This window comes from Anabrus simplex, chromosome X (genome assembly GCF_040414725.1).
Source record: "Anabrus simplex isolate iqAnaSimp1 chromosome X, ASM4041472v1, whole genome shotgun sequence".
NCBI classification, from domain to species: Eukaryota; Metazoa; Arthropoda; class Insecta; order Orthoptera; family Tettigoniidae; genus Anabrus; species Anabrus simplex.
The window spans coordinates 193081483-193103638 of record NC_090279.1 but is presented as its reverse complement, the minus strand read 5'-3'; the positions used below and the strand labels follow the sequence as shown (position 1 = coordinate 193103638).

Sequence of the window (22156 nt, the reverse complement as noted above, 5' to 3'; positions counted from 1 at the left end):
TTTACGACAGGCAGGGGATACCGTGGGAGTATTCTTCGTCTGCGTCCTCCACCCACAGGAGATTGTGTGTTTGGTCCGAGAGAGGTATTTTATTTCCCTTAAGTCCGCCGGGAAGCCGGTTAGGACCCCCTATCCGCTATCTGGGACGCGCCACGTGGGAGTATACCTTCTCCCCCTGCTACGCCAGCATCCGGTCTAAAATCATGCCAAAACTGTTCATCTCATCTCCGAAGGCGTATGAGAAAAGCGTGATTAAGAGGGAAGCATGCATTCCATTCAGAATTTCTTCTTAATTCACGAATGAGATATAGGTCTGTGCTCGGATACTAAAATGTGTCTTCTTCTGTCACCAGATGTCGTGGGTGCCGCCGGACTTGGCATCACTATGCACACCCCACAGTCATGTGTCGACGTGCAGTACAGCGACCGTGATGTTCTTGCAGCTAGTGGCTCAGCTCCTCGGATACTCGATGGATGACAATAGCAACAAGTTCTTCCACAATGTCCCCAGCAGCTTCCTGCACACGCCCTATTTTCTAGAGTTCCACCAAGTGAACCAAGGCAACAAAGCTGACGTATACGACTTCATCATTGTAGGCGCCGGTAGCGCGGGCTGTGTCGTCGCCAACAGACTCTCCAATATCAAGGAATGGAAGGTAAGTATGGCCTGAAGAGTCTCCGGTTTCTAGAGTTATTATTACCTGTACTTTAAAAGAGTTTACTAAAACATCTTTGGGAAATCCATCCGTCCGTTCTACTAGACCGATTTGCTTAATTTCTGTTTTATTTTCTCCGGAATCACCTGCCGATGGATGATGACACATTGATTGGTCTCTAAGTTCAGCCAACTTTGAGTAATCATATCATTGAATGATCACACCAATAATTGCGGGCGAAAGCTTCTCTTAACGCCCAATATATTCTGTACTTAGCAGGTTGCTAAGCGACTACCACCTTCATTAATATTCTGATATATGTAATTGCCATCTTAGTAATGTCATTGCAAGCAGTCTTGTTTGATTACTAGCTCACAAGCCAGAGATAATAACTACTCTCTGCTAGAAACTCTTTGAATCTCTAACCTTCTCCAGCTTCTGAATATACTCAACAGATGGCAGGATGTTCCTGATAACTGATAACTTACATCCTGCTAAGAGTAAACACTCTACGAACGTACAGACGGGAAAATATCAAGTCAACTAGCCTTATGTATGACCATTAATAAAACACATAACAAACTCTTTGAAAAAGTGAGTGTGTCTGCTTACCCGAACCAGTATTCAGCCACGGGCAATTGTACAGTTGCACTATCTTGGACAAGATCGTTTGAAAATATTGGGATCCAGATACGACCGAATTGTCGAAGCACAGAGAATACCGTATTGTTATAAATTAAATTACGAATGAATGAGTTATTATGTACCGGTATTAAATGTTAACGAAACTACTTTCTTCTTTTACAGTTGGCTTTATGTCACACGGACACAGACATGTTTTATGACGACGATGGGACAGGGAAGGAAGCGGCCGTGGCCTTAATTAAGGTACAGCTCCAGCATTCGCCTGGTGTGAAAATGGGAAACCACGGAAAACCATCTTCAGGACTGCCGACAGCGGGGTTCGAACCCACTACCTCCCGCTTGCAAGCTCACAACTGCGCGCCCCTAACCGCACGGTCACCGAGCTCGATAGCTGCAGTCGCTTACGTGCGGCCAGTATCCGGTATTCGGGAGATAGTAGGTTCGAACCCCACTGTCGGCAGCCCTGAAGATGGTTTTCCGTGGTTTCCCTTTTTCACACCAGACAAATGGTGGGGCTGTACCTTAATTAAGGCCACGGCCGCTTCCTTCCCATCTCGCCAATAAGAGCTTTCTGTGTCGGTGCGATGTAAAGCAACTAGCAAAGCTAACCGCACGGCCAACTCGCCCGGTCATGAAACTACTGAAAAGGGCAGGCAAAACAATATGAGTGCGACAGGCATATCAAGAAGAGTTATCTGACCTATTTATAAGGAACGATGCGGAGCAGCACGGGTCCTCTAATTATTATTATTATTATTATTATTATTATTATTATTATTATTATTATTATTATTAGAGTCATGCTCTTTAGGCAGTATTAGTCCAGAATGCAAACTAATTTGGGTAAAAGGAAGTGTGCTCCTGCCAGTTGTTCCGTAATGTTACTAGGTTAAAAATGGGGTTCTAATTTGCCGGACCCCTAATGTTTATGCAAATCTCATAGCAGGACTGTTGTCCGGGCTAGTGTAAACTTGTTATTCCCTTCAGTAAAATTGCATTCTGACCGATACATGCCGGAGCATCCGGGCTGTATTATTATTATTATTATCATTATTATTATTATTATTATTATTATTATTATTATTATTATTAATCCAAAAGAAAAATATAGGAGACCAGTCGAATGAAGACCGGTGATACAGGAAATATTAGATTAGGAAATAAAGCCTTAACTGCTTCAATCTTGGTGGTATGAAATGCATGCCACCTTTTCAGTTCATTCTAGTGACGCTGTAGGATGGTAACCTTCTACTACCACTACCACTTAACATTGCTGAAATGTGGTGTTAGAGAAGAATGCTGAAGGTTACAGTAAATTGGTAGATCGAATCACGAATGAAGAGATCTTGATTAGAATTGGTGAAAGGAGAATGATGTGACGAAATTTGACCAGAAGAAGAGATAGAATGTTAGGACACATTTTAAGACATCCAGGACTTGTTCTGCTTTGCGGATAGAGTGCAAACTATGCCCCGTTCTTCTTCTTCTTCTTCTTCTTCTTCATCATCTTTTAATTGATTCACGTCGCACAGATATGGACAGCTCTTACAGCGACGATAGGATAGGAAAGGGTTAGGAGTGGCAAGGAACCGACCACTGCCTTACGTAAGGTACAGCCCCACCATTTGCCTGATGTAAACATGAGGAAACTATGGGAAACCATCTGCAAAGATCCCAAATTTCTCGTTCACACCCACAACCATCCTCCTTCCATAGTTAATTTTGTCGCCTCATCCAAGCCACGACAAAAATAACGAAAATGGGACCTATCATAATGTCTCACACTTCAATGATAGGTATACTATGTAAACGGCAACGTATGGTTAGAGACTGTTCATTTGGTTAAGAATATTCTTTAACGCCTGAACTCATCGAGTACTGCACGCCGCATAGCATGACTGAACAGTGGCTTGCTTCCAATTACCCCTGTCAAACTAGCAGTCGCTTTCATAGCCTAACGATCTTCGGATTGTACTGTCGTAGCTTTCATAGGAGAGAAATTGCCCTTCAGGCAAGAAACGCAATACTGGAAACATCCTAGGGATATGAGCTACGAATTTTAGGTAAATAAAATATTACAAAATTGTTGTTTGTCCAACCCTTGTCCCGTTTCTCTACGGGGACGGGCATGAGGTGAGATGAATCTGTCGTGGCGGGTTTTTATGACCGGATGCCCTTCCTGACGTCACCCACATCAGAGGAGTTAATGAGATGAAATGAATTACGTGATATATGATAGTAGGAAGGGAGAGCTGAAACCCGGTACCGGCACATAGCCTACTCCTGTCAAATAGCACCAAGGGGTCTGATCAAGGCTTAACGTCTCCATCCGACGGACGAATCACCATCAACAGCGCCATATGCTCTCACTCCATATGATCACTGCGGAGAGTTCTGGAATTTAATCCAGGCTTTCGGCACGCAATTAGTGATAACAAATTGTATACCACCACCCTGCCGGCCAACATTCTGATGAACATTTTTTTGACCAACGGAACTCAAACCGGCTAATCTCGGTGTCAGACCGTTTAGACTTCAACGCCTTAACGATCATGGCCACAAGGGGCGCTGTTAAATCATATATAATAAAGTATGAGAGCATATTCTTTATTTATTCCTAATAATTACAATTCGTTTCTTAGTCATCGTTATCTGTTCCATTAGATGAGCAGTTTGCCTTTTTCTACCACAAAGAACACTAGTGTGAGTCTAGGCAGAGTTTCACTTAAGCACTTATAACTATATACTGTGCGGACATTAACAAAAAAGCCTGAAGGTATTGAACCAAGGAACATGTTACAGAAAGTATTCTGGAAATAACGATTTGAATAAAAAAGAAAGAGTAAGAAAACAAGAGACTTTAGACTCTTTTTTAACTGCATTCAGGCCAGAAGTGATTTTCGAATTTTTTTTTAACTTTGACAGAACTATCGAAGACTCAGAATTTAAAACATTTTCGGGTCCTTCAGCCCTTCAACTTTCGGCACCATTTAGGATATTCTTAATGTTACGTTTTTCGTTTTCAACATTAAAACAGATCCATATCAAAGTGGTAGTCTACGAAAACGAGGTACACGAAGTTTGCCGATGGTTATTCCAACACCAGTTCGCTCGGTGATTTATGCCTGGGGATCCATCCGTAGTAATTAGAGTCATCAAACAATTTTGCGTGGACAGAAACTCGACAGTGTGGTAACCAGGCAACCAGTGTCTGTCGTCATCTTACTCATGGACTGCTAGTTTGACAGGGGTAATTGGAAGCAAGCCACTGTACAGTCATGCAATGCGGCTTGTAGTACTTGATGAGTTCAGGCGTTAAAGAATATTCTTCACCAAATGAACAGTCTCTAACCGTACGTTGCCGTTTACATACATATCTCTCATTCAAGTGTGGTCATGCACCAGAACACTGCCTTCTATATACAGTGGGTACTAATGACGCCGTGATTAAAACGAGTTTCCACTGTCTTTGACCAGCGTCTCATCAAGGTGACAGAAAGCTCCCTAAACATAGTACCGTCACCGACAGAAGCAGAAATTTTCTCATAATACGTATCTCGGGAATATTTACGGACATAAAATTGTGAGCTATATGAGTGACCATTTTGTTGGACAGGTGGGGCTATCTTGTGACATGGCATGGGAATGTTGTGTGCTGGATCAGCTGCCATATTGTTGGACGTAGATTATCCTACTACATATTGCTTGAGATTTATCGGAACTCTGTATCCCCGCTATGCGTGGAGTGAATAGAAGCATTACCTGTACCCCCTGCTTGACGTAAACGGCTATAGTACTCATAATGTAAAGCTATACACTAAAACGCAAATGCCGGGCTCAGTGGCTCAGACGGTTGAGGCGCTGGCCTTCTGACCCCAACTTGGCAGGTTCGATCCTAGCTCAGTCCGGTGGTACTTAAAGATGCTTAAATAAGTCAGCCTCGTGTCGGTAGATTTACTGACACGTAAAGAATTCCTGTGGGACTAAATTCCGGCACCTCGGCGTCTCCGAAAACCGAAAAAGTAGTTACTGGGTCGTAAAGAAAATAACATTATTATTATTATTATTATTATTATTAGTTTCGACGAGGCCTGCTAAGGACCACGTGCCAATTTCAATTCAGTTCTTCATACTTTGTTGCTTTTTTTCTTCCGCTCCTTCCAATATTCTTTCATCCTTTCACTATGCTGTTTCCTACTGCCCTCGGACCACTTCGCACCAGGCTTCTTGTTCAATCTTCCTTGGAATACTTGCATCTTACTACCCTCTTTCTAAAAATTGCTCTGTCCATTGTTTCCTCTTCTCTTATATTATTTCTTCCTAATATCTTTTTTTTTTTTTTACTACTTGAATCCAGCTAGTTGTTGCCTTTTTGTCCCAAAGGTGCTTGAAAATCCTTTTTGTTAATCTGGAATCATCCATTCTATAAACATGTCTGAAAAATTGCAATCGCCTTTTCCTTTTGGTAGCTGTTATGTTTTCTGTGTTCCTGTACATTTCGTCATTAGATCTTAATTTCCAAACTTCTGTTGTTTTCACAAGGTCTAAGATTTTTCTCATGATTCTCCTTTGCAGTACCTCAAGTTTATCTAATCTATAGTTTAGTACCAGGCATTCATTTGCATATAAGCATTCCGGTTTCACTACTGTAGTGTAGTGCCTTATTTATTTATTTATTTATTTATTTATTTATTTATTTATTTATTTATTTATTTATTTATTTATTTATTTACCTATGGCTAACACTTCACATTACATATAAATACAATAGTAATACATAATATTTACAATTTGAAGTATTTACAGGTTCAAATTATTTACATAGTCAACACACAAGGGTGAGAGCAGAAAAAATTATCTTGGGTTTCCCTGGCAGGCAGTGAGAGGACACTGCTCCACAACGTGCTGAACTGTTTACTTCTCAGCACCAAAACTGCACGCTGCCGAATTAAGTACTCCCCATTTATGGAGGGAGTGGGCACAACTGCCATGGCCAGTCCGAATCCTGTTGATAGTTATCCAGGTCTTCCGTGGAAGATCAAAACCCTCTGGTTTGTTTTTCAGCCATGGTAGAGAGTGATATTCTGATGGAGCACTGGATATTCATACTTGCTTCCAGGCCTGAAGTAGATTAAAGTTAGTGTCTGCTAGGTTTCTGGCTGTTCTAACAGGTGGGTGTCTAGATTTTAGCCTGTTAATAAGAGCATCATTCATGTCACCATGGATTGGCAACTGACTGTTGTTAGTTATTTTAAGATTATTATTATTATTATTATTATTATTATTATTATTATTATTATTATTATTATTATTATTATTATTATTATTATTAAACGCAAATATCGCCACCCTTTGTCTTATTTTAATGGCTCATCACCGCTGCCAACTTGACTAGTTGCATATTGAAATCACGAGACATAACCATCAACAAACTAACCTCAATGTAAGTGTCCATAATGGAGGTTCCCTTACCCAAGTAAATGATGAATCAAGATATTCATTATTAAGACGGCTTTCAAGCTTAATGAGGAATTAACGAAATACACACTTCTCTCTCTCTCTCTCTCACCCTCACTCAATTTTATGTTATATATTTCTGCCCTTATTTTGATAGACACATTACTGTAACGGTATTCCTCGTTGTTTCCCTTGCGTAAATAATTCAGATCCCTTCTTGAAATTTATCGGACTGGAGAGAAACCACGCTGTAATAATACACAATATTACATGTATATGTCGTAAGTCAGAAGGAATACACAAAGGCTAAGTCTGCAAACTGTACCAAAGTCGTGACACACAAGGTTAGGTGTCCGACTTGTTGGCTGAACGGTCAGCGTACTGGACTTCGGTTCAGAGGGTCCCGGGTTCGATTCCCGGCCGGGTCGGGGATTTTAACCTTAATTGGTTAATTCCAATGGCACGGGGGCTGGGTGTGTGTGTGTTGTCTTCATCATCATTTCATCCTCATCACGGCGCGCAGGTCGCGTACGGGTGTCAAATAGAAAGACCTGCACCTGGCGAGCCGAACCCGTTCTGGGATATCCCGGCACTAAAAGCCATACCACATTTAATTTACAAGGTTAGGTTAAGTTAAGTTGATAACGAGATTTCCTTCTATTTGTACTAAATTGATCTTTATAGCGGAAGTAATGTTACTTTCCTTTTCGGAGGAGTTCTTGAAGGTTTTGCTTGCTTCTTAGGCATCCTAATCGAATTCTATACGTAAGTGTTGGACGAAATAAGACCGTGATTAATATAGCTCGGACTTTTAGGTGGTAATATGTTAGAATGCAAAGTAATTTGGATTGTAGGAAGTGTGATACAACCCGTTGTACCACAATGTAGGACGAGTAGTATAAATTCAAGGAGTTCTATAGGCTGTACCCCTAATATCTATGCAAATCTCATAGCATAACCGTTGTACAGTGCAGGGTAAGTTTGCATTCTAACCTATCAGTACCTAATAATTCGGACTCTAGTAACGCTGCGTTCGTCATTAAATGCATTATTCGGAGATACTACAATTCTACTCACCTGCTATTACCCAAATAGTTTTTCAATCCCACACAAAAAATAAAATATGCTTTAATTATACCCGCAAATGTAACACTAGTGATTTTAATAATATGGCAGTGGCAATACGTAATTATCGCAAGTCACTAAATAAACTATGAACTGTATATTGTCAACGTGCCAGATTAAAAGTAACTATAAGAAGTCGTATCGGCAAGTAGGGTCACTAAACTGCATGGTTGGCGACACTGAATCGGACACAACAGTTAGAAAATAACTAAACATCACTACCTTCAGTTTTGATAATGATGATGATGATGCTTGTTGTTTAAAGGGCCTAACATCAAGGTCATCGGCCCTAATGGTACGAAATGAAATAACAAAAAATTCAATTTCATCCACTGACCAAAATAAAATAAAAATAAAAATTAAAAAATCTCATGAAGAATGAACCCTACAAAAAAAAAGTGGATCAGACTCAAAAAGAAGGTAGTTAATTAGAGTATTACTGACCAAGGGACCATTTATAAAGCACAATGATGCTTGATATCTGAATGGGTGGTAAATTCACGTCTAAGGCCCCACAGAATTGTACATATCGCGAGTAAAGTAGAACCATGGTATTTGTCATTTTGGGGTACTGATCAAAAGTAGCGAAGACTCACGGTGGTCCACACAAAATGGTACTACTCACAAGTATTGTACTTCGTACAGGGAACGCAGAGCTATGGTGTTTCTCACACAATGGCGCAACTCATAGCCAACGCAAACCGGTAAGGTTCCTCACCTACTGTAGGTATACTAGTCACGGGCGCCAGTATTCCCGTGGTGTTCCTCACATAGTGGGTACCAATCACAGGCAACGCTGACCCACGGTGCCGCTCATATAGCGGTACAACTCACAGGCTACGCCCAGACCCGCGGTGTTGCTCACATGGGTACAACGCACGGGTACTGGAATCCACCAGGCCAGGCTTTTTACTCCAACTAATCACAAACCTATTTCGTACCAATTTAGTGATACTACTCGCAAGTACATGCAACCCATGGTGTTCCCCGCATGATGGTACGAATCAAGAGTAGTTTCATGGTTCTAATTCAATCATCCCTTGATCGTCCCTTGTAGTCGCCTCTTACGACAGGCAGGGGATAGTGTGTTCGGTCCGCGAGAGGTATTTTATTTCCCTCAAGTCCGCCGGCAAGCCGGTTAGGACCCCCCTATCCGCCACCTGGGACGCGCCACGTGGGAGTATCACCTCTCCCCCTGCTACGCCTGCGTACCAGGTTCGTGGACCTTCAGTTTTAATAGGGGAGAAAGAGTAAGGTTTTACCCTTACAAAGGGAGGATATGGAGCATGGATGACCGATTATATCCACCTTAGGTACACGTGAAGGGCATGTCCAAGAGTATAACAGGTGCAAGTACTAAGGTGCAATTCCAGTGCGAGATCGCTGGTTCGAATCCCGCCGATGAACGTATTTTTAAATCACACATCTCTCACACAGGATACCGCAATAATCATTGTTTCCCCTGCCTGTATGACCAATATCATCCTAGTTCGTGTAGTAATTCATCGCGCGAACAACACGATAATGGACAAAAAAATAGGGTAGAATAATCTGCACAAAATACTGGGAATATAAGTAATCGTTTTTCAAACACCTTCTGTTTTTTTCAGAAACCCGTTCGCGCTAAAAATGATTGAGTGAAATCGATTCGAAAATGAACATTATTGAAGACACCTTTATTTGTGAGAGATGTAAAATATTTTTAAAATCTTCCATCGGCGCTTACGAAGCGGAGCGCTTTCCCCTGCGCCATGAGCTCGGCTTTTTTTTCGCAAACATAGCTTGCACATAAGCGCACTGCATTTTTTTCATTAATTTCTCGGAACCGACTGAGGATTTCACCTTACTACTTTCAACTGTTATACTCCTGTCCATGTCCTATATATGTACCAAAGGTGAATCGAATCGGTCACCGCTCCACCACAGCCTCCCCTTCCTAGTGTATAGGCTTACCAGCCAACGAGTATACTGAGAGGGGAACAACCACAGAATCTGTATAAGCGCTGTCTCGTCTTCAAAGCCCGGAAAACATATCCACAATTCTATGCTCTTCCAAGTAGCGGAGAAATTTACATGAATGAAGTTCCCTCCTAAGTGTCTTAAGTCTGAAAACTTCTTCACAACTTCGACAATAACCACTGTGTAACATGATTGTGTGCCCATCAATGCTCCGATTCTTCACCTCCCTTTCCAGTATTTCCCTTCCCACTACTACCCCCTTGTAAATCGACTATGATGTACCCCACCAGAGGTATCGTTAATGCAAACAACTGTTTTCAGATCCTGTTGCTGGAAGCAGGCCAAGAAGAACCTGCAGTCGCTAGTGTACCAGCCATGGCATCCATGCTGCAGCGCTCCAGTATCGACTGGAACTATCGGACCAGACCCCAGCCACACGCCTGCAAGGCTCGTCGTAATAAGGGATGCGGCTGGGCCAGAGGTATGTCGCCACTACAACCCGGATATTTAGGTCAATAGGAAGTATACTCGAACTGCACAACGGTTATGCTGTGAGATTTGCGTAAAGGTTAGGGGCAAGGTCTATTAGATCCCTAGAAGTTACGTTACTTTCACTAAATTACGGAAGAGCGAGCTAGACAAGACCTTCTACAAGCCAAATTAGTTTACATTCAGTGTCTGAACATCCTGTCCCTAGGGCTCAAAAACACTCACATTTTCTCCTTTGAATATTTCACGTATCTTGCACCTAATTTGATAACCCTCGATTTTTGAAGCATTAGTTTCGTTTATCATTTCGTTTCTACTTCATTTTCTCCCTTACTACATAACATTTGTTTAAGAGGTGATGGATGAACTGATAGTGTATCGAACTGAGAATGGGCAGTAAAAATTCAGTCGAAGGAAGGTGAAGTTATAAAAATAGCCATTACAACCTAAAACATATAAAAATGACCTATAATCCAAAACAATCGGAAAAGGCAATAAAGGACAAATAAAACCCACCATTTTCTGGCCTACAGTGAGCCAAAATGAACATGTATTGTATTAGGCCTCGTCTTAGGACACTTGAGAAAAAACTACTTTTCCTAAACTTATAAAACAACTCGGACATTCTGTATAACCTCTAACAGCCTTATGAAAGATAATATGCGAAGTTCATTTATTCATTGTGTGACAAGTAGCCCGCCTGGTGGAAACCGATGACCTAAATGTTAGGCCCCTGCAAACCATCATCATCATCCCGTTGGTGGAAAAAATTTACCATCAGAATGTTCACTGGCAACGTAGGAGAGATTGCGTGGCGTGACAAAGACTGGATTCAATCCCAGACCTCTCCGTAGCGTTCACATCTGTCGATGGTGATTCTTCCGGCGGATGTATACGTTAAAACTCGTATGTCTTTCTCCTCGTACACATAGGGAAGGCGTACTACAAAGTAAATATATTCCAGCGGTATTATTGAAAGAACTTTGGAGCTAATTTTGTCTGACAGCTTGTGAGAAAGGGACATGGGGTTGCCTTATACACTCCGAATCACTACCCTTTAAATCCCATAATATGAACTTTAAAATGGCGTTAGGTAAAATGATAATGGGATTCAAAAGAGGAAGAATTGGGGGATTTTTAAGGATAAAGGATAAAATTGAAAATTGCAATTTTCGGTTAATAATCGCAGCATGTGTCACGGATCTCCTGAATGCTGAAAGGCCTCACGCGACACTTCTGCTTATTTGCAGAAAATTAAGGTAATATATTATTTGCAAAAAAGAAAATAGCAGTATAATTGGATCAGCTCGACTGGTTAAGGCGTTGAAGTCTAAACGGTCTGACACCGTGGTAAGTCGGTTCGAGTCCCGTTGGTCGAAACATTTTCACCATCGGAATGTTAGCCGGCAGGATAGGGGAGGTGGTGGTATATAATTTATAATCACTTGATTGCGTGCCAAAAGCCTGCATTACATTCCAAGCTTGACGCTGTTGATGATGATTCGTCCGTCGGATGGCGACGTTAAGCTTTCGGCAGACCCCTTGGTGCTATTCGACATAAGTAGATTGTGTGTCGGCACCGAGTTTCTCCCTCTCCCTTCCCATTACCATATATCACGTCATTCCTGTCATCTCATTAACTCCTCTGATGAGGCTGACGTCAGGAAGGGCAAATGGTGATGAAAACCGCCACGACAGATCCATCTCACCTCATGCCCGATCTCATAGATAAACGGGACGAGGGTTGGACAAACAAACAAACAAACAAACAAACAAACAAACAAACAAACAAACAAACAAACAAACAAACAAACAAACAAACAAACAAAAACAAACTAAGAAACAAACAAACAAACAACAAAACCACAATTGGAAAGAACACTCATTGTTACTACAGAATAATTTTTACTCACTTCTCGATAATGACACCACTTTTGCCCTTCCCTCTGGGATTCTATTCGAAATATATCATATTACACAATAATATTTTCACACAACCTGTTAGTTCTGTGATAAAACATTCCTTGTAGCTTGTTTCTCACGCAGCAGCTGCTTATCAGTGTTGTTTTTCTTGGAACATCCTTCACACTGTGATAACATATTCGTCTTTTGAATCATACGCGATTTCAGTGCAGATGTGCTTTAATGTAGGCCTCAATTCTTTCTGTCAGCTGTCACGTACACTTAACACAGCAAATATAAAATTATTGAAGGATTCATAGTGCAGAGGAGACCGCCTGAGCTCCTTCATTCGCAATGAATTTTACAACGCAAAAGGAAGTCACGATCCAATAAGTATCGTTGCCAACTAACAACCATTGAAAGGATGACAATTTCGGAGAAAGGCTCGAAAGGATTAAACATTTTTTCCTTCTTTTCTTTTTTTGCGTAGAAAATTATTTTTTTCATGATAATGTCAGCTTTTCCGTAAACTGCCCCGTTGACCGGAATTCCGTAATCGTGAGGTGAAATCCGGAATATTTACGGACAATCCGTAATAGTTGGCACCTCTGCGTCACTGATTACTGTTTCATTATGTGAACGCATTTATTTCATTAACTTAACATGTGTGACATACGTAGAATAACAGTCTAAGAGACAATCACAAGATTTCCTACTTTTGTCTCATCGATTTTTGTAGAACGACTAACACATCTCACAAAGTCTAAAGTGAAGAGTCATGCATGAATTCTTAAAGGGCAGTACCAAAGTGATCACTAAGCAAGACATGTGTGCATGAAAGGTGTAAGCAATAATTGATAAAGAATGGTGCTCCGTGATTCCTTGTACTCAGTCCTCAAATTTATAAACATGTTTGCGTACACACTGTTTAGCCAAATCTTAAACAAGTTTGATGCACTTGGCCGTTTTAATGTAAGAACTCTAGAAAGTAACTAAACACAGAACACTCTCTTGAACATGCAACGAGAGTAGAATTTGACATACATCTTTCTATCATCTAATTAATCAACCGGTAGGCTTTACCAGGTCATATGAGAAAGGGATTTCTCAGTACTCGTCTCTGCTTATGCAAGACCATCTCCTGCTCTTGTGGACCGGTATTGCTCCATCATGAGTAATTATAATCTGTGTTCCTTTTTCTCGTGTGGAGGGGGTAGAAGAGCCTTGAAGGCTGATACCATGATAGGTCAAGCCTGTCTGAGTCGAGAATACAGCGCTAATTGTCTTCTTGAGTTCGAGCGATAAGGTACGAACATGTGCGCAACATATACTATGAAACGTAACACTTATTTTGTTACTCACAAGTTCTGCAAATATCTACAGGGTATTCCAGGAGGAACGGTCAATATTCAGGGAGATGACAAGAATGCCCATTTGAAGCTAAAAGCTTCATATGGACATCCTTATTCCGAATGGTCTTCCAGATAGAACACATTTAATGTACCTTTGTTTTCTCTTACACACCAAACCTCTTTGACGTTTTGCATTCTACACCGCATACCACCAGAATTTTGCATTTTTAAGCATTATATTATTTCTTTAAATACGTACCTTATCATAATCTTGTGCATGGTTGTAACAGTCATTAATCACTTTAATAAAGTAGGCTACAGTTCACTGTAAATCATTTTCATTGACTGATTTTAGTATTTGATTGTAAACGATGGTTTTCTTCGTGAAAAACCCTTCAGTTTCGGTTAACTGACCCTGGTGTATCCGTGCTTCGTTACAGAATTCTGAATGGAATCGTGTACACGTTGTGAATAAATACGGTTTTATTACATTGAATAATATCATAGGTACTTAAAAATAAAATGTTAGACGCCTTCCCCTAATCTACAATTTCAGCCATAGTGAATAAAGTCATTTATAGTCCGGCCTCCAATGCTTTATTCCCCAACTTTACACAGCGTTTTTATTTAATTCTCTTCAGTCATTGTCTCGTGATGCGCGTACAAAGATACATAAATACATTAGATACATTGCATACATACATATATATACACACTGTGCACACAGACAGACAGATGACGGATTGAAAATGTGCATTTCCTTGTTGCTGTGGACACGACCGATACAGAAGTACCATTCATTTTAAATTCTGAGCAATGTACAGATTAAACTCTTATTATATAGATAGATAGATAGATAGGTAGGTAGGTAGATAGATAAATAGATAGATAGATAGATAGATTGATTTTGACATCCCCGCAGCATTAATTCGACTAATTCCCACATATCGCTGAAAGCGCACCGAGATAAGTAAATACCTGTGCTTTGTTAATGGTCACTACGAAATCAAGACGTAACGGGAACTGCCTCCCTTGAATTTGAAAGGCAGGTAACTGTCAGTAGACACCAAACCGGTCCCAGGTAGTTAAACTACCTGGTACTTCGAAGCACCTGTAATGACTTCTAATTTCATAATTTTGTCATTCATGGCTTGCTAGAACCAACATGGAGTAACAACTTACATTCTGGTGATAACTTAATTTTACAGAGCTATCTGTCGGACTAACATAGAAAGATCAGCGGAGACACTTTTACAGAGCCCTCTACCGGCTATACGGTTTATTGCAATGACGTAAGCATCATACTATTCAAATAAGTAAATATTCTACGTAAATAAAGGTCTTAATGATAAAAATAATATTTTTGAAGTAATCCTGAGATGGAGACCTTTCTTTCGATGTATAACACATAGCCGTTGGTATTGTGGTTTTCTCACAATATTGAGTTACATGTTCAAATGATATACAGTAGAATTTCAGTAATCTGGACTAATTGGGACTCTAGTCTGTCCGAAATAATGAAAGACCAGACTAAACAAAATAATTTATGAAATGAGCCATAGTACATATTTAAACACTCTGTTCAGTAAACAGAATGTGTACAGTATTTGGAATTTAAGAAATACAAATGTTATTTAGTACAGAAGATATAATGCAATACAGTATTAGGCCTAACAAAATACAGAATAACTAATGTAATACAGAATTAGAACATGGCAAACAAGGCACACCTTCAATGACCACGCTTATTGATTTGAGGAATCAGCTGATCTTAGGTTGTCTTCCTTTGACATTAATTTCTTTAGTAATTAACTCACGCAGATGCCTCAAATGTTCGTAATATGTAGATATGTTTTTATCGTTCATATCTTCAACGCATTTAATGACAATGTTTAGATGGCCTGTAATTTCACTAAGTTTTAGATTAGGGTTAATAATATCACCTGCTTCATCCTGGTCATATTCATCCACTTCAGACCTTTCTTCAAAGGTCACACTTTCAACGATCTCCTCCTGCGTCGTTTACAACATTGCGTTCGTAACTCAGCTTTATACTTTATAGTACCTTTATTTTCTCCGGAACCCTACATAATTCTTCCAGACAGGTCATTATCACTGGAAAAAATATTTAAAACAATACAAAAAGAAACAAGGTAAAAGGAACAAGTCTGCGTCTTGCTGCACGTGTGCCTGCATGAGTGAACTCCCATCCCGTCGCGGATAACCTCCTACAAGTCACCAATCTCCTGTCCAACAATCAATATCGCCTTCCCTCTCCCCTCCTACAGTAGAAAAGGAGGCTGTCATTACAAAAATGCATGCTTGCTTCAGGGTACCTGTACCTACCTCAACAATCCCAGCTGACTTGACGCTCTCCAGCCTTTCGGATAGCCACTAAGATCCGGTTTACGACCATCCTCTCCTTCGTCCCCTTGTATCTACAATCCTTCCAAAAAAAATTCGGATAGGTTACTCAACTGTCTAATATCACCCATACATACACACCCTCTGACTTCCTCAGATCGGATAGCCATTAGCTAAGGAAGCACACTCCCTATCACCCATGCATACACACCCTCTGACTTCCCCATCTCGGATAGCCATTAGCTAAGGAAGCACACTCCCTATCACCCATGCATACACACCCTCTGACTTCCCCATCTCGGATAGCCATTAGCTAGGAGAGCACACTCCCTACGTCTTCTCTTTTGTCGAGTTAAAGCACACCTAACATTTACCTACCCTGTCCTTTCTAACTACATCTAACATCAACTTCTTATCACTTAACATACTGTCTTTCGGTTTAAGGCAGCTAATTGACACACAGAGTCCTTTATAACTTCTACATCATCATCATCATCATCATCATCATCATCATCATCATCATCACCATCATCATCATCATCAGCCAGTTCTATTATTACATGAGTGGCCTCTTTAACTCGTGAACTCAGGTATGTTTTAGCGGAACTCTCCAGATGGAACGGTCTCGAGCGGTTCTCTGCCAGGTAGCACCAGCTATTTTCTTGAAGTCTTTGTCTCACCTGTCTGGCGGTCTTCCTCTAGGCCTTTGGTGATCTCTTGGACTCCATTCCAACACTAGCTTCGTCCGTCTATGATCATCCCTTCGATCAATAAGTTCAGCGCAATGCCATTTTAAGGTGGCTATTCTCTCGAATGTGATTAACTATAGTGACAGATCTGATGTCATCTGCACTCTTCTTTTCTTTGTAAAACCCAGCATATCAGACTGTAATTTCATGTATGTATTATTATTAAACGGCTGTCCGAATTAAGCTAAGTCCGGACTAATGGGATCGGGATTAATGAGGTTCTACTGCCTAAAAATGCGGACTCTAGCAGTTACCTACCTTCTGTCCTAATGATATAGCTCTTTGCTGGACTATGCAGTAGTTGAAAGCCAGTTTGCTGTACCTTCCTTTTGTGGTGTTTCAGGCAAAGTGATGGGTGGTTCCAGCACCATCAACTACATGATCTACATGCGAGGTCACCCATCGGACTACGACAGGTGGGCGATGGACGGTAACGAGGGTTGGAGTTTCGAGGAGGTGCTGCCCTACTTCAAGAAGTCGGAGCGGAACGAGGACGAAGACATCCTGAAGCAGAGCCCGCACTACCACGGCAAGAAAGGCTACCAGACAGTGGAGCGGTTTCCCTACCAAGACAAGAACGTGCACCCACTGATCGAGGCTTGGAAAGAGCTCGGCTATCCGGAGACAGATCAGAACGGCGAGGATCAGATCGGTGTCATGAACATGCAGTCGACGTCCCGCCACGGTGAACGACTCAGTACGAACAGGGCCTTCCTAGAGCCCATCCGCCACAAGCGTAGCAATCTGGAGATACAAACCCAAAGCCACGTCACCAGGGTACTCATAAACCCCGAAACAAAGAAAGCCTACGGAGTGGAATACGCCAGCAGTACAGGCCAAAAAATAAAACAGGTTTTTGCCAAGAAGGAAATAATCCTCTCTGCTGGAAGCATTAATTCACCAAAAATACTAATGCTATCAGGAGTGGGGCCCGAAGACCACTTGGCATACTTCAACATCCCAGTCATTAAGAACCTTCCGGTAGGGTATAACCTACAAGATCATGTCACTACGGACGGCCTAGTGTTCGCCCTGAATCATACGTCAACGGCAGCGCAGCCTGATCAGAGAATACACGACCTTTACAAGTTTATCGATTATCATAAAGGTCCACTTTCGGCAACCGGTCCTCTGCAAGTAGGAGTGTTCATTAAGACCAGCTACGAGCAAGAACACCACGTCCCGGACATACAATACTCGTTCGACACAGCGAACGTCAATGATTTCCTAAAGGATCCAACTGATGCTGCTGAAACCAAGGTTGAACCCCTGTCCTACTACGATGGAATCATGGTGCGACCTATCCTGTTGCCACCTAAGAGCAGAGGTCTTATAGGTCTAAACAAGACGGATCCTTTGTGGGGAGATCCGTTAATATTTCCAAATTATTTTACCGAGTCTCCAGACCTCGAGAGAATGGTTGAAGGTCTACAGCTGGGGACAGCCTTAATCCATACCAAAGCGATGCAACACATAGGAGCTCGAATTGTCGACATCCCTATGCCGGCTTGTGCTGAGCTAGATTTCGGAAGCGACTACTACTGGAAGTGTGTTGTACAGCACTACACCGCCACCATTTTCCACCCTGTCGGCACGTGCAAGATGGGACCTCACTGGGACCAAGGGGCCGTCGTGGATCCTACATTACGCGTCTACGGTATCTCCAATCTAAGAGTGATCGATGCCTCCATCATGCCCAAGATCGTGAGGGGAAATACCAACGCCCCAACGATCATGATAGGGGAGAAGGGCGCAGATATGATAAAACAATACTGGCTGAAAGACAAGGATCCCTGAGGATCTTGAATACAGAACAGGGTACATTTAAGTACTAATCATAAGTTACACTGCAATCATACTGATGAGGTTTCTGTGGTCCTCTAACCCGTCCAACGCAATTGTGCTTTGATTTGCATAAAGCACGGGGGTTACTTCCTTCTCCTGCTTTACATGCAACTCTTCGTACAGAAGTGTAGTACCAAGCTGAGAACCTTGAACACTCGTTCGAGATTCTAACCCGTCCAACGCAACTGTGCTTTGATTTGCATAAAGCACGGGGGTTACTTCCTTCTCCTGCTTTTCATGCAACTCTTCGTACAGAAGTGTAGTACCAAGCTGAGGACCTTGAATACTCCTTCGAGATTCTAGTCCGTCCAACGCAACTGTACTTTGATTTGAATAAAACACGGGGGTTACCTCCTTCTAACGTATTTCATGCAACCCTTCATACAGAAGTGTAGTACCAAGCCGAGGACCTCGACAACTCATTTGAGATGATTTCGACATTAACTCGTTAGTGCAAAAGAATCTGCTCCCGATCCATTATCAAGATCGAATCAAACACTGCGTGACTAAAATACGCGTGCTCATCTAGAAATATATAGTTCTAAGAACATAAAATAATTCAGCCCAGCCACCTCTTCGAAAGAAAACTCACGCTGCAATTATCTTAGAAATGTTTCCGTTCTATAAGAAGGTACTGGATCCCGTGAAAAGTTCCAAGCTTTAATTCGAAGTCAACATTGATGGACTGCAGTAGTAACCCTTGGACGACCTGTGCGAAGCAAGTCTTCAACAGTGGTTCGTGTCTGCCAGTACCGCTGCAGAGTCGTTCCCGTACGAGAATGGAAATCAGTGATTCCTCCGTAAAATAAGGAATAATTTATTGGAAAGAGCCGTACTATATGTAACTATATATTCCGCTCTCAGAGGCAAAATTCTTTACGATTCTTTCCGAAAATGCAAAGTACACAGAATAATTTTACGTGAAAACATAATTTGACGAATTCCCATTAAAAAAGTAAAATCTCTCCCCTGAGATTTCAATGCGCAAATTTTTAAAAATATTTTTGCTAAAGAAAGAGGAAACAGAGCCGTAAATCTAGTTACATAGAATTTTATAATGAAGAATTTTAAGTCCAACAGCTTTCATTTAACACCTACCATACGTAAATTATGCAAGAATTATAAATTTGTACAAACAGGTGACTTTTAAACAAGGTGGTACTGGATTGTTCATCGGTGCCGCAATAATTGTGACAAATTTTGTGTCAAAAATATGAGAAATCTGGGGGTTGCAAATATCACCGTCCCACATACAGACTATATCATACTTAATAGCACAAATTAAAACAGCTGAAAGTACATGATACTAGAAGCAAACAAAAAGTCTTAGTAAATACGGATCAGCAAACGGGCCGTTTGCGAGAAGATTCAGAATGTGTGGTTACAAACCACCACTGACTTTCTATGCAAACGTCATCACAGTTCGAAAAAGGTATCAATACAACATTATGAATAGTTATTAGATATTTTGAAAGAAGTGCAGTGTTTTATAATGAACAAGAAAGCAGACAATGAGTTAAATCAGCGACGTGTAGTTACGGGTACCAGGGGATCGTCTTATTGGGCCGCACATTTTGCCAAACAAACTCAATGGATGGAATTACCATCGGTCTCTGCGGCATCATCACTCAGTATTGCCTGCATCTAGCTACAATGACGACACTTTGAGCACCTCATTTAACTACAATGAAGAACAATGTTCAGTCATTGTAACATTGTAAAATACTAATGTTCTGTTCGAAAGACGAGGATACATGCCACGACCAGCACACACGGCGCTAACATTAACAAATGGCATATCGGACACAGGTCTGTACACCTTCAAGGCGTCACCTTTAAATACTACTATCCCCTGACTTTGGTATGCCAATGTACTTAGCTTTAATGAGCGGTTTTGCAAAGAATACGAAGATGAAACGAGAAAAATCATAGCGAAGAATCTAAAATATAACATTACGCACCGAGAGAGGCATACGGCATAATTAGGTTCCACACACTGGTAGAATGTGATGAAAATAAGCTTTGAAAACAAAAATTCTGTGAAGTATTGGCTCGTCAAATGTTAATGGACTTCTGGGTCACCCCGTATATACTACCTCAGGGCAGGCAACCTTACAAAGTAATGGGCTATGCAGCGTTTGAAAAATTCAAGATCGGAGCACGCGTGTTTTAGTATGCAAGAACAAACACTATTTTCTTGAGACAAACTCTAAAACAAAGCTGGTGGAGGGAAGATATTTTGTGGGGAGACTAAACTCAGGGTACGAAAACCGTTCAGGAAATGAAAAACTGACTCAGGGAGGTAAAGAAATTAGTTCTTGTCTATACAAAAAAGTTATGAAATATATCTAAGGAATTCAAGTACCCACGTTAGGTGGATCGCGAGTGTCAAATAGTGTGCGACATTTCTCTACAACAGTGAAGACAATGGCGTGATATTTGATTCAAGGATGTATGTTTTTTTTTTTTTGTTAATGATGGACAAGAAAGGAAATGCTATTCAAGAATAGCAAATGTAATTCATTTATGTATTATAAGAAACACAACTAATATGAGGGGAGCTGTCATTACCTACAATGTTATATCACGCACGATTGGAAGAATGATTCTTGCAGATCAATACAAGAAATCTTGTTAACATAATATGTACTGATTAAGGATTTTTTCTGTAATTAGTTTAAGTTTTGTATGATTTGAGAAATGAAGAACATTTTGTGTGTTACCCATTTCACCTTGCAATCTTCGCTAAAGCAAACAAATTTTTAAAAAAGACCTAGGATACCCTATAGAATAAATCCCTTATCACGGTAAGTCATTCAGAAAGTAAGAAGAGGAAACGAATGGGTAAGTCTGAATGTTCACCCTGGGGTTCACTACAATTCAGCCTTCAAGTATAGACGGTTACTACGAGGATTAGGGCAAAAGTCATTGTTCCACTTTCTTTCTTGCAGATACCAGCCAAGTTGAAAAATGCGACATATACAGATGAGGAGGGAATTGCAGGTGTGGACTTTGAAGAACATGCGAGCACTGTGCCTCGCATATTTATTACGGCAGTTTACAAGACCATACTGGTTTCACGGTGCAGAATGATTACAACCAAGAATACCTTACCTTACAGCTCAGCACAGCACAGATACAGTTGACATGAGAAAAATGGGTCTAAAGGTTCTCGCAGTAGACCCAACGTTCATCACACGCTGCCAATGATGTGGGAGGCACTGAATATCATCTGCGTCACCATTTGCCGCACCATGTGTGAATCGGGTCATCTGTTGTCGCACAACATTGGCAATTCCCTCTCGTGTTGCAAACCGTTTACCTTTCATCATAGGGCGAAAGGAGAGGAGAGTAAGACGGGTGTTCAAATTCTTCGCATCCCCAGCGTCGCGGTTGCCGCCGTATACACTCTACTTTATGTGGTTTTGCGTTGTCATGCACTGTCCACAAGATTCGAACATTTCCCCCGAACGCCACGTCGTACTTGTCGCACCAGGTAGTCCCTGTAGTACCCTGCACTCAGTGTCCTTGCTGAAACTCCCCGCCGCTCAACACGGGTTACTTCTAACTCACACGACGTTTGCCACACAACTGATTTCACAGCGCTCTCTGC

General features: G+C 41.2%; 1 protein-coding gene across 1 annotated transcript; it reads left to right on the top strand.

Moving 5' to 3' along the window:
- Positions 1–353: 353 nt before the first annotated feature.
- Positions 354–21269, top strand: LOC136886501 (glucose dehydrogenase [FAD, quinone]). Its single transcript, XM_067159316.2, has 3 exons — positions 354–656; positions 10164–10323; positions 17042–21269. Exons 1-3 carry the CDS (start codon positions 354–356, stop codon positions 18493–18495), a joined length of 1917 nt encoding a protein of 638 aa, XP_067015417.1. The 3' UTR covers positions 18496–21269.
- Positions 21270–22156: the final 887 nt, after the last annotated feature.

What these genes read in the sequence shown, in the direction of transcription:
- LOC136886501 (XM_067159316.2), top strand. Translation starts at nt 354, where the DNA reads ATGTCGTGGGTGCCGCCGGACTTGGCATCACTATGCACACCCCACAGT. An exon ending in CCAATATCAAGGAATGGAAG is followed by an intron (nt 657 to 10,163) that starts GTAAGTATGGCC and finishes AACTGTTTTCAG; the next exon opens with ATCCTGTTGCTGGAAGCAGG. An exon ending in GGGATGCGGCTGGGCCAGAG is followed by an intron (nt 10,324 to 17,041) that starts GTATGTCGCCAC and finishes GTGGTGTTTCAG; the next exon opens with GCAAAGTGATGGGTGGTTCC.